The following is a 12,873-nucleotide window of genomic DNA, read 5'->3' as shown; positions in this document are numbered from 1 at the left end:
ATGTGATGGCACTAGGTGAGGGCTTCAAAACTTCTACATAGAATTTTAACCCTTGACTTCTTTCACCTTTGACCTTGATCTTTTTACCTATATTGTACATTTTGCTACTAAATGCTACTTCCGGCGGGGACATATTTTACGCACCGCGTAATTTCTACTTTTCCTTGTTCTTTTTTAACCCTGGTTGTGTTCAGCCTCAAGCATCATCTCAGTGACGCAGTTGCTTGATGGTTGCCATTGGATACAACGTTCAACAAGTTATTCTCTGAACCCTTTACGGAATGCTCACTCCCTGCTCGTTAAACATGTGTATGCTGTGTGACACTGCCTTTCTCTCCCTCTCTCCCATCGCTTCTCATATCCCCTCTCCATCTCTCTCCCCTTAATCCATGTATTAATTACTCTGTCCAATGATTCAGTTTTTGTTCTTGTTTTCAAACAACGCTGCTTTAGTAAGACATTGGTACAGACACTGGTGGGACACAAAATGTCTTTGCACAATATAAGTTAACTGCATTTTATTCAATATTTTCACTCATTTTCAAGGCATTGTTTTTTTAATTTCTGCTCTGTGCAAGTTCATGCATTTACTTTCACCATAATTCAAAGTAATCAAGGTTGACATAGTTGACAATATATATTACAATATAATACATGGCAGAAAATATATATATATATCAATGATTTCAACTAAGGATAGACTTGATGCTACTGTCACACAAAATATAACTGATGTTATTGCAAGTTGAAAATTGCAGCTAGCATTAAGACTACCATGTGTGGATGAATAGTGAATATGTTATATTTTGCTAAGAATGAAAGGTCCTTATGGGCACAAGTAAATACTAACAAAAAAAAATAATAATAAATGTTGCACAATGACTTTACACCAAAGATGTTGATGCAAAGGACATAGCTGGTAACGGTCAAGATACACAAATTTCTATTCAGGACGGAAACACTGATATATCCACACTTTGTGAACTATTCTGAGGAACCTGCATACTATTTCAACAGTAAGCCTTGCTATAGTATTGTTGTATCGGGAGCATTGAGATTGCATCACAAGGCAAAGAAAGATGGCGGGCAATACAAATAGCTGTCAAGTTGGTCACGCCCAATTTAATATCACATTTGTTTCATGCCTCAAGTATATGGGAAGTAGACGACAGGTTGGTTCACCTTTTCGCATTGGCCTGGCAGGAACTTTAAGATTTTTTTCTCTTCCTTTTTACCCATTGTTGCATGCAAACAAGCTGCTTTAATGGCCAGCTATAATATGGAGCCATAAAAAACAACCCCTACCCCCAAGTCCAGTTCTGTGCAGTTGCTCAAATTCAAATTCACTCAAAGAATTGGAGTAGGATGCAGAAGGTACGTACGATAGATGCCTGAATGGATGTTTACCAAGGCATTGATTCTTATCACGTATTGCCACTTTTCAATCCCCTGATGTTGAGTGTAAAACAGGGCTGTGGATGTAACTTAAAAGTAACAGACACCACTCTTTTCGCTGCACAGTTCAAATAACCAATTGGACCATTGCAAGTTACACAGTTAAAAGGAACGACTTGGTACCCCCTTGCGTTGTATCACTTTGGCTGCGATAGCCCTTCCCCTTGCTTTCCTAACAAATATTTAAAAAATGATAATAATACAGTCCAGATTCAAGGCTGCATTCGCAACGTGCCATTTAAGAAGAAGACAGAAGTTGTAAAACATCAGATGTAACTCAGAGTTTACTGGTAGCCGACCAGCTTGGAGGTAGACGGGTAGCGGGTGCGGAACTTGAGGCACTTGTCGCGGTCGACAAAGATGCTGTTCTTCTTGAGGGCAATCTCCTTCTCCAGCGCCATGCGAGTGTCCATGAGATCCTTGAGGGAGGCCTGGGACTCGGCCAGTTTCTGCTGGAGCTTGTCGATGGAGTCCTGGATCTGGCCAACCTCCTGGACAAGGCTGAAGAAATTGAGGAAGAAAAGGAGGAGATTGCTATTACATCTGCTTATTAAAGGCTATGTGATTTCTCTAATCTTTAAATTCATGTAATTATTGCAGTAAAATGTCTGTCAGTTATTGATTTACTGATGGTTACAAAGGATACCCTATTGTTTTTTTCTTTCTCTCCAATTCATGATTTCTTCATGCCTTAAATACCAAAAATCCTCATTGTCATAATCTCTCTTTTTCTTTCTATCATAGTACATGCTTACATACACAGTGTGAGATTGCTACCAAAATGTGGAACTAAAAACAACAACAACAAGCAGAAATTTACAATCTTAATTTCATTTTTTTAATACATGAAATGAAACAGTGCACACGTTAAGAAACCATATTTAGGAAAGCTACCAGATGATAAGTAAAGCTTGAGGCCAAACTTAGCTTATGAAAGATTAAAAGGGAAGGACTTCCCACGTACTATTCATAACTGGCTAAAGCAAAGTAGTACAGAATAGGCGTACCCGAACTGTGTTTCATAAAGCACTTCTCAAAAATTGGAACAGACAATAATTACAACTTTTCACAGTGGCAGCTGACAGAAACCATTCAGTGAAAAAGTATTTTCAGTTGCATATTTTTATTTTTTTTATTTTTATTATTTTTTTGCTATGGTAGCTTAAGATGATTTCATACAACTCTGGGATCGAGCACCTCCTGCTACGGTAATATGATGCTTACCTGTACTGGGAAGGGTCCCTGCACAGTTCCACATTGGGCCTGTAAGTCCTGTGGTCTAGCCTTGTCTGTGCAACCTTCATTGGTGCTTCTTTGTCCTTCACAGCCTGGGTCAGGTCTTTGATATTCTTCTCCATGGCAGCAATCTCCTCCACAGTCTAATCAGTGTGAGAAAAACATGACAACGTTATTGAAAGCTGAATGGAAATTCTTTGAAAATTCTACCTTTCTAGTTACGACTTCCATGTTTCAAACAAGTGAATAAAAAAAAATGAGCAAAATTTTTCTTTAACATTTTTAAACTACGAGGCATACATATGTAGCCAAAAATAAAACCATTCATACATCTCATGGTATACATCTTTATAAGACTTTATCTATATTTTGTACATTGTCCATCAACAACCATAAAGATGTTTACATTGGCTCTCTTTGAAATTCATGGGAAATCCAGGTCCACATTTCTTGCATTTTACATTGATAATTTATGTGTGCTTTCCTTTTCGGGTGAAAAAAGGCAATGACCTCTGGGTGCCCTTGTTTTCCCCACTATCACATCAGATGAGGTATACTTCGAGAAGCAAAGCAAAATAATATTGACACCATACCTTGAGTAGATGGTTCTCCATCTTCGTCTTGGCGTCGTTCATCTCCTCGATGCGGCGGGCAAACTCTGTGTTGACCGTGTTGCACTGCTCTCGCATGTCGTTGGACGTGTCAGTGAGGATCTGGTCGATCAGTTTGCGGAGTTGCTGGGAGGCGAGGCGCTCGTGCTCGGCGCGGACGATGTTGTCGTGTGAGAATTCTGCCCAGGACTGAGGATTTGTCTGACTGCATTGGACATTGGACAATACAAAACATGTCAGAGCACAGTTTATTATACATATAAGGTTGTTTGGGTTTTTTTTTCAAGTTTTTATGGTGTACATTTTTTACACTTAGTAATTAGAAACGATTTTTGCATACGTTTTATTCAAGCAATTTCATTTTCTTTTGGTTCGTACACGTAATTTGTAAAAGTTTCGGCAAGTTTCCCTTACCATGTAAGCACCGTATTGTCATTCACCGTACATCACGCTGCTGCTACGATATTCCGAACAGTAGTATGTACATGTGTATTCTGTGCATGCAATCCATACATGACAATCACACCCAATCACATGTGTGCAGAATGCGCTGTGTGTGCGCGGCCATTGCTAGTGCGGTGGATGCATACTGCTGCAGCGCAGGCCTGGTAGGTACACACCACGCCACGGCATTCATATTCCCGCTCGAGTACTGCGTAACTACAGCCTAGTCGCGGTACGTAGAGATTCGCACAGCTAACTCAGCGTCGCGCGCGCGTCTGGCCAGCTGGTCGGGCTATCCCGCGAGCAGAAAATAGCATGCGGCAGGCAGTTCTTCTGCTGCCGTTTCGACAGGAAAGATTGAACTAAGTTGTTACATCGCTGAACAGTCCCTGGTTTGAGATTGAGTATGCATGATTTCATGGGTTTGTTGTAGGGAAAATGTAAGGAGAAAGGATGGCTTTTAAATTCTTTGCTTGCCAGATTCTGGCAAGCATTTTTTCCTCTTATTCCAAAACGTTTCCCGACTTTGATTTTCACTTGCCGCGGGAAAGCGCTCACTGTAATTTCACTCGCGGTACGTGTATCCGGTGCGGTAGCGTGCAAAAATGCGTGCAGTTTTCCATAGCCAAGTAACGTACCATGACGCACCCCTCGGTTCAAAATAATGCGTGTTATTTTCCATAGCCAAGTGACGTACCATGACGCACCCCTCGGTCAAAATTTTGACCGACAATGATGGGATTTTGACGCACCCCTCGGTCAAAAATTTGACGGACAAAGCTGGTAAAATGACGAACACCTGGGTCACAAATTTGACGGACCAAACGAGGAAATGACGCACCCATGTCCGGGGGTAGTGGGGTGAGTCATTACATTGAGCCATCCCTTTAAAATAAGGAAACATGTCTTTCGTGTTCTATTTGCCAATGTCCTACATGTATATTGGTTAATAATTTCACTTAGACACACCAAGCATTTTAAGGGATGATTAATACTTGACTTATGTCGTTTCCACAGAACTAGCACGTTGTACTGCATGTGGTTTGACTTGTTTAACAGCTATAGCTACGAACAGCAGGTACAAAAATAGCACACAAAACATCACCAAGATATCAGACACATTGGGCTATTCATTAACTTTACAACTGCCTGCTCTGACTACTTACACTGCTTCGAATTTGGCTGATCCTTCCTTGTACTGGATCTCAGTGGAATTGTTGTTGAGGCCCGTGCACTTCTCGTCAATCTTGAAAGCCGAAAGTTTGTCTGACCAGTCCATCGTCAGCTTGTGCTTGGAACCCCTGTTCAGCCTGAGGGTGAGAAAATGATGAGTAACATTAATAATGCATCACTCAAAATGTTATTCTTATATACAATTCAGAAATACTTTTAGTAATTACTGAGATTAATTGTACTCAACTATTCTCTGAAACTCTAAACAACATTGTATCAAATCAAACTGTATGTAAAGCAGTGAATAATAATATCACATGATATAAAAGACAACATTAAAAAAAATAGATCCATAAGTACTCAACAACTTCTTATCAACAGTCTTAACCAGAACATGCAAATATGAAGGAAAAAACACTCTATCTACAGTGAATTAGTTTTTTGTTTTTTTTTAATGCACTAATGGTCTAGAACACTTACTTGATTTGTCTGTCAGCTTGCTCTATCGTCCTCTTCAACAAATCTTGCACTTTTGTGATGATTTCTACCTCCTGTAACATGAAGACAGAAAACAGATACAAATGATGATCTATGGGGCATGACAAGGAAAGCCTGAAGTGGTCCATTTTTGTTGTTGCCACTAAATCAAGATATCAATCTTGTGAGAGACAGCCATGAGAATGACATTCAAAATTTTGCAAAGAAAAAAAAATTAATCAAAATCGTTGCAAGAGATCTCCTAAGAATGCGTTTATAAGATTTTTCTTCTGGCCAGAAACAGTGTTTTAAAACACTGTTTCTGGCCAAACAGTGTTTCTGGCTCGAAAAAAAAAATCTTATAAATGCTAACCGTGATTTGAAACAGTGTTTTGAAACACTGTTTCAAATCGCACAAAATAGTGCATTTCAAAACAGTGTTTCAAAAATCTTATAAACGCATCCGCGATCTCAAACACTGTTTAAGTGACGTCACAATGCCTTGCGCGCACCCTGTTTGACCCTTTGCAGAGGAAAAACTGCACAGAGCGAGTTGTGCAATGGCACAGTCTGAGCGAGAGCCCCAACACGCTCGGAGAAAAAATTGTATAAACGCTCTCCTGACGAAATTGTGATTTGAAACAGTGTTTCAAAACAGTGATTCTAGGCACGCAAAATCTTATAAACGCGGCCTAAGAAAGAAATGCCACACCTCATACGGTTATACAGTCTTGCAATATGGATAGATCAGACCATTCACTCGTGGTCATTATTAAAATTAACTTGATGGATGAGACCATTTAATCATAAATTGCATGACATATATACCATAACAATTGGAGATGCTATCACATTTCATTTTGTCAGTTCGGCAAACATGTTTAAACATTTCTACTTCACTTCCATTTTAAGTTTATATGTGCATCTCTGAAATACAACGTTAGTGGGTTCCTTTTTTTTTTGTTTACCAGTAAATGTTGCAACTAACAAACTTAATCTGATCTCACCTTATTCAGAGCCATTTCCACTCTGTCACCAACAAGGTCAATGTCCTGTCTCCTGGATCGACAGCTGAGGTTGTCACGCGAGATCTTAAGTGGCACTTCAGTGGCATCGAGGGCATTCTCCAGGCGTTTCTTCTGTGCACACAGCAAGTCCGTCTCCTCGATCATCTCCTCAATCTCGCGGTTCAGCTCAAACTTCCAGAAGTTGATGTCATTCATGCGCTCTCCGAGCTTCTTGGTCACATCTGCCTGTGTGCGCTGTGTCAGGGCTGCCGTCTCGTTGGAGAGCTGCTTGGACTCGTGGCGCAGCCTCTCGGCGTTATCGCGGTCGGAGAAGCTCTGGAAGTACTTGCCATAGTTGGACTCATGCCATTCCTGTGTTGTGTGCTTTCCCGAGCGGAATCCCTGGGCGGCGGGTGCGCCCGTTGGGACTCCCAGGACGCCCGTTTCTCCCAGGCCGCTCATCTTTGCAAGCTCTTGAGAGAGGGCCTGGTCCGTCTTTGTGCCAACTGTGTTCGCTGTCGGGTAGACCGGTACCGTCGGCGAATAAGTCTTTGACAGAAGAGTTGCACCAGCATCCATGATTGTAGTTATCAAGTTTTGGGTTGGGTAGTACTAATGTGATCTGTGGGGAAAAGAAAAGAGAAGCATGTACAGCTGTACTCTGCATCACATATGCCATTAAGCATAGACTCTAGTATGGTATTTATGATCTGATCATTGATTTATTTTAGCCGAGAATGAAAACAGATGTCATACTATCTTGCATCCATTCCATTCCAGTACATTAGGACAGTGTCTCATGATAGACACTTATGAATATGAAGACAATTAAAACTAATACAAAAGGAGTTAAAAGGTAACAAAAAAGGAAACAAAGTTTATGTATACATTGTAAATATCAGCAGACCCACCACTTGAAAAATAGAGGTCTATAACACAAGTGTTTGGAAATCCATTCTTTGACTTACTTAGACAAGCTGAAATGGATGCATTTTGTCATTGTGCAGAAACTGGTACATTTAATAGTCGTTACACACATGACCATTGGCATTGCTCTGCTGGGACTGACCGACATGTCTACACAGTGTAAAAGAGTGTGACAAGTAGGGTAACATCCCCAGTATTCGGTCACTTAAGCTTTTTTGCAATATTTTTCTAACTAGAATAATACATACATACATCATATCTACAGCAATGTATATGAAATATATCAAATTTCTTTAATCTCAACTTTCATTGTGTTAAATATCTCACAGAATTGCACAAAATCCCGAAATATTTCACCTTGAAAATTCCCCAGTATACGGTCATCGGCTCCGGTATTCGGTCACGCGATGTGCGCGTTCAAAGTCAATGCGTGTTCAAGGCAGCTGAAAAATGCGCGCGCGCGCTACCTTGTTGGCGCAAAATTGCATCGGGGACGTTGCGGCGACCGTTGGTGACCGAATACTGGGGCCTCGGCACTTGCATTCAACCCTTGTACATTGGGACACTGTATCGGCACGTACGGAAATTTTGTTTTTCTTTTGCGTTTTTCAGGATACCATTACACTCTAAGCTTGCGATAAGCGAAAAATCCCGCGAGAGAACGGCGTATTTTTCGATTTTTAGCGCTTTATCGGCGACCCGTACTCTTAAAACTGGGCCTTATCCGCGCGCGCTTTTGGAAAGTAGCGCCGATTCTGCACTTTTGACGGTAAAATTTGGGATTTTGGATGGATTTTTTGAGGGGGCTAAGGGAGTTTCCTGTTGGGAATGAGTGTGGAAGTATGTGAATTAGTGTGATTTGCGTGTGTTGTGACAGTTGAACTTACTGGCTGGTGACTAGTGATAAGTGACCGAATACCGGTGCCTGACCGAATACTGGTGCCCTTACCCTACATGTAGTTATGCGTAAACTTGGCCTAGTGGGTAAACTTGGCCTAGTGGGTAAACTCAGCCTAGCAGGTAAACTTGGCTAGAGTAAATTTACTTTAGTTTTAATGAGGGCGCTAGTGGCTGAGTTTACCTGTTGGGTAGTTGGTACTAAACTCTAAACTGTCTGCACTGTGCACTGGCAACTGCACATTTTTGCTACAGATACCAGTAATGAAGGGATGAGACATGTGAAGTTGTAGTAAAGAGTGGCAAATATTAAAGACAAACGACAATGATCAAGTGTCAGCATTAGAAACTCTAGTGCAGTGGAATCTAGACCTGAAAGGGTCACTCCTCTTGGTACATGCAAGTAATTCACATCGAGGATCAAAATTTGATTCCATAGACCATGGTAAAATTGGTAAGACCATGGTAAGTTCCTGCCTCTCTACAATTAGATCTAACCCACCAAGTCAATATGTATTTACAAAACACTTCTCCCTTTTTGGGGCTTTGGCTTGCAGCAGTGTCACACAGTTGCAATGCAATGCCAATGGCCATGGGCATGGTCGTCGTGCATCGTGATGCAAGCAGTCGAAAGAAAGACTTTTTAGAAAGAAATTTACGTAGAAATGATGGCTGAAAATTGCAACTGCAACCAAAATCTACCGGTATATTGGCAGTGACTCACACGAAAACTAAAAAACTGCAGATTTACTCACCTTCTAAGTCTACTTTTACTTCGGTGAAAATCCTTGCTATGCAGTCAGTGTGCTTACACACGCAAATCCAATGAATAACTGAGTGTGATACACGTACACTACACACATGTGCAGTCCTATCCTAGCTGTGTGAATGTTTATCTCTCGAACTCATACACAAGACACGTACAGCCGGCGAGCGAGGCAGGCTGGGCTCTCGCTGTGAGCTTTGTTGCCAGTTGCCAAGGTGATTACCATAGCAACCTCGTGTGACCGTCTCGTGGAGCGAGTATCGTGAACAGCGAGACAATACCCTAAATGGCCCGGTGGTGCGAGGGAACGAACAGTCGCGCTTGACTGGACGACGGAAAGTATTGTGTTGCAAACAATAGCCGTGAGGAAAGCAAGAATGCAAAGTGGAAATACAGAGGGGTCAAGGCAGAGAAGATGAGAACTGAAGAAGAACAGGAAGAAGAAGAAGAAAAGAAGGAGGAGGAGGAGGAGAAGGAGAAGATTGAAACGAAGCCAGAGACAGAGAAAAGGTGCACGGAGAACACCGAGTGACCTCCATGTTTGGGGCCGAGGCTCTATAAGACAACTTCTCTTTGGCAGAAATCATTTTAGATCTGCTTTTCTCAACCCAAGGTCTGCTTTACATGAATACTGATATCAACATAAGAAATCTCGAGACAACTGCATTCAAACTGTGCGGGTGGAAGTAATGTAAATAGCAGGAGTGAAATTTATGGATTAAAAATCTTTTCGAACAAAGCATGTTAAACAAAGAACAGATGGAAATAAAATGTATAATGCACAGTAACTATTCATGTTATCTTACAATAAAGGACCTTTACTCCTTGCATGGGATTTTTGTGTGTCCTTCACAAGGACGTCTGAAATTGCACTTCGGTCATAAGAGTGTTATACGAAGAACTAGTGCCAAGACTTGAGATTTCATCAGAGTACCGCATGCAACACATCACAGCAACGTGTTTTGTTTGTTTGTTGTTTTTAGGTCGCGTTGTTCAGGGGCCGCGGAACTGGGGGGGGGGGGGGGGGGCTGGGGGGCTGCAGCCCCCCCCCCCCCCCACACACACACACACACTTTTGGTTCGTGGAAAAAAAGGGGAAAAGGAAGAAAAAAGGGGGAAAATCGGGGAAAAAAATCACAACGCCCACTTAAATTTGAATTTCCCAAGATTCCTCCCTTACATAAAGTTCCCGTCTAAGCACCATACATTCCAATCAATAGTTCCCTCATGTACAAGGAAAATATCCCCTTTTGATCAACCTTTTCCTCTCTCAGTTCCCCCGATCATTTTTTTTTTTTGTGCGGATAATTTCCCGAATATTCCATCAAATATGCGTAAAAACAAGATATCTCAATTTCAACTTTAAAAAGGCAAAAGCTCCCTCGTACGGGAAGGGTGGGGATAGCACTCTCCCACGCTTTCTCCCAGGTTGCCCCCCCCCCCCCCCCGGCCCCCCTCCCTCGGCCCCCCTCCCCCCGCCCAGTGCATACAAGTAGACGATGGCTACACTTTGAGTTCTCCAAATATATGCCACAAAATGTGTGCACCAAAACGTTGACTGCAATCAGAAAATGGTGAGACTCTCCCTCACGTAGGAGGGGGAATAGCCCTGGCTTGTCCCCTCCCATATCCTCCTGCTATGTCTCCTCCCAAAGACTTGCACTTCTCTAATTGACACATTTCCAGATATTCCAACAGAAAAGTACCCAACTTGAATTTCAGTTCTAAAATGGAAAAAAAAAAACCTCCCTCGAATATGGGAGGGGTATATCTTGCCACCCTCCCATTGATTGGTCCCCTCTATAGACTTAGTATACTTTGGGGAATGACAAGTTCCGAATTTCCCACAAAAAAGTGCTTCAGATCGCTTTATTTCAATCTTAAAAACGCAAAAGCTCCGTCGATAGGGAGGGGCATCCCCTCCCACACCCTCCCCCTAAGCTCTACCTCAGTAGACTTTGCACATACACAGAGATGATGCATATACTCGGATAAGAGCTAAATTCCGTGATTTTGCTATTAACACTTCCCTGGAGAAAAAAAAACCACCAAATTATTTCCATTATTTTTTTTTTTTTTGGGGGGGGGGAGCTAGAAATAATTTCAAGTACTGCACCAAAAGTTTGCACCAGATCTCTGAATTTAAGGTCTGAAAATGTAAAATCACCTGAAAATAGCAATTATGGTACTGACAAAAATATTTTTAAAAATCATCATCAATATACACCATTATTTTCACCATACAATACAATACAATACAATACAATACAATACAATACAATACAATACAATACAATACAATACAATACAATGCAATACAATACAATACAATCGGATCATTTTATATAGCGCTCTTACACAGTTAATGATTGAGTTTCACAGCACTTCACAACAAAATTCAGTCACAGATAAGCATTAAAAAGAAAAGTCTTAAGATTCTTCTTGAAGTCATCAAGGGATGGGGAAATGCGGACGAACCGCGTAGATCGTTCCACAATCGCGGTGCAGCGGCTGCCACAAAATCAGGGCCCCCGCTCGGCTGCTTGGTTTCGGGTTTAGCAGTTGGAGTATGGCATCATCATCCTTATTATCATCGTACAGATATTTTTTTTTTCAAACCATTATCACCAACATCATACGTAAAAAAATAAAAATACGATTTGTGTTTGGAACAAAAACATTTTCAAACACGTCAGTCTGATGATTCGCATGAAACTTTATCGAACATTATTTATCAATCAATACAAGTTTGTCGTTGCCTATTTTAAAAAAATGTAAAATACAAAAAAAACCTTACAATTTAAAAGGAAACTTCATTCCGTATTGAGGTTCTTTGAAGCATAGCACACACACGCGCGTGCGCGCACACACACACAATCCATAGTATATAATATATGTATAGATAAGGCGGTTGCTTGACATATCATTTTCATAATTATCTATTATGTTTATCGATCTAAATAAAACAATGTCTAGAATTTTGAATGCAGATTAGGCCTATACCACTGGTTGTAAGTCATAATTTGGTCAAATGTTCATTTGAAATTCCAGCGAGAAAACTATCACAGGCTCATTCCTGATTTGGGAATCGTTTTCAATGAATATATAAAAAAAAGATAACACATTTTGTGTGTGTGTGTGTGTGTGTGTTTGTGTCTGAAACAGAATAGTTTTCTTACTTTTTGGTGGGGGTCATTTTTGATGATTTATTTTTGTGATTTGCAAATGTTAAATCATGGAAAAATAAATACCCAGTTGGGGTCAAAAAAATTTTAAAGGAATATTTACTTTAATTGGAAAACATCACTCACTACACGAAAATGTAATTTGTTCCTGGAGCTTCATGCTCGTATGCACGAAGAGTGAATCCGTTTATTTTGCTCGGGAACTTTGTTCGTTTTGTTCGTTGTGTCAAAGCAGAAAGCTCGTGTTAGCCCCTGAAGGCTCTAGTTAGCTCTGTTCAACAGCGCCATCATCTTATACTGCGACGTGGCTGGACAACTATGAGCCAGTTCATGTGTTCATCTTGGTACAAAATAATGACCTTTCCTTTTCTCAGTTGGTTAGGAGAGACACTTCACAAGTTTTTAAAGCGGCATAATGCATAAGCTTGTCCGGCGTCCCAATATATTTATGGAATTCATGTCAAAACAAAGAATGAACTTCTGTATTAGACCAGGTGACCAAAATGGTCACCTGCATGCAACATTTCGTCACCCTTCTTCGGCAGGGCAAACGTTTCATTGTTTTATATTGAATGCACTTTAACAACATTTTTCTATTATTACATTGCCAAATACCATGCGCAGGCTCGCTGTCACTTGGATTGAAGCAAACTCCATTTATAAGGATTAATAAATACTGTAATCATTACATCATC

General features: G+C 40.9%; 1 protein-coding gene across 1 annotated transcript; it reads right to left on the bottom strand.

Moving 5' to 3' along the window:
* Positions 1-569: 569 nt before the first annotated feature.
* LOC139709068 (tektin-4-like) lies at positions 570-9,112 on the bottom strand. Its single transcript, XM_071621032.1, has 7 exons — positions 8,983-9,112; positions 6,404-7,025; positions 5,400-5,470; positions 4,913-5,056; positions 3,285-3,507; positions 2,680-2,834; positions 570-1,956 (listed from the first exon to the last, which is right to left on the bottom strand). Exons 2-7 carry the CDS (start codon positions 6,980-6,982, stop codon positions 1,740-1,742), a joined length of 1,389 nt encoding a protein of 462 aa, XP_071477133.1. The 5' UTR covers positions 6,983-7,025; positions 8,983-9,112; the 3' UTR covers positions 570-1,739.
* Between the last annotated feature and the right edge of the window lie 3,761 nt (positions 9,113-12,873).

This window comes from Diadema antillarum, unplaced genomic scaffold, assembly GCF_040938485.1.
Source record: "Diadema antillarum isolate AM-2024a unplaced genomic scaffold, OU_Dant_1.0 seq00001402_RagTag, whole genome shotgun sequence".
Taxonomy (NCBI): domain Eukaryota; kingdom Metazoa; phylum Echinodermata; class Echinoidea; order Diadematoida; family Diadematidae; genus Diadema; species Diadema antillarum.
The sequence above is the reverse complement of the archived record's forward strand: the minus strand, read 5'-3'. Positions and strand labels throughout refer to the sequence as shown.

Excerpts from the sequence above, each read along its gene's own strand:
- LOC139709068 (XM_071621032.1), bottom strand. The coding sequence starts at position 6,982 with ATGGATGCTGGTGCAACTCTTCTGTCAAAGACTTATTCGCCGACGGTA. Across the intron at positions 3,508-4,912 it reads TCAGCCAAATTCGAAGCAGT|TCAGACAAATCCTCAGTCCT; the intron begins GTAAGTAGTCAG and ends TGTCCAATGCAG. Across the intron at positions 2,835-3,284 it reads TGGAGAACCATCTACTCAAG|ACTGTGGAGGAGATTGCTGC; the intron begins GTATGGTGTCAA and ends CACACTGATTAG.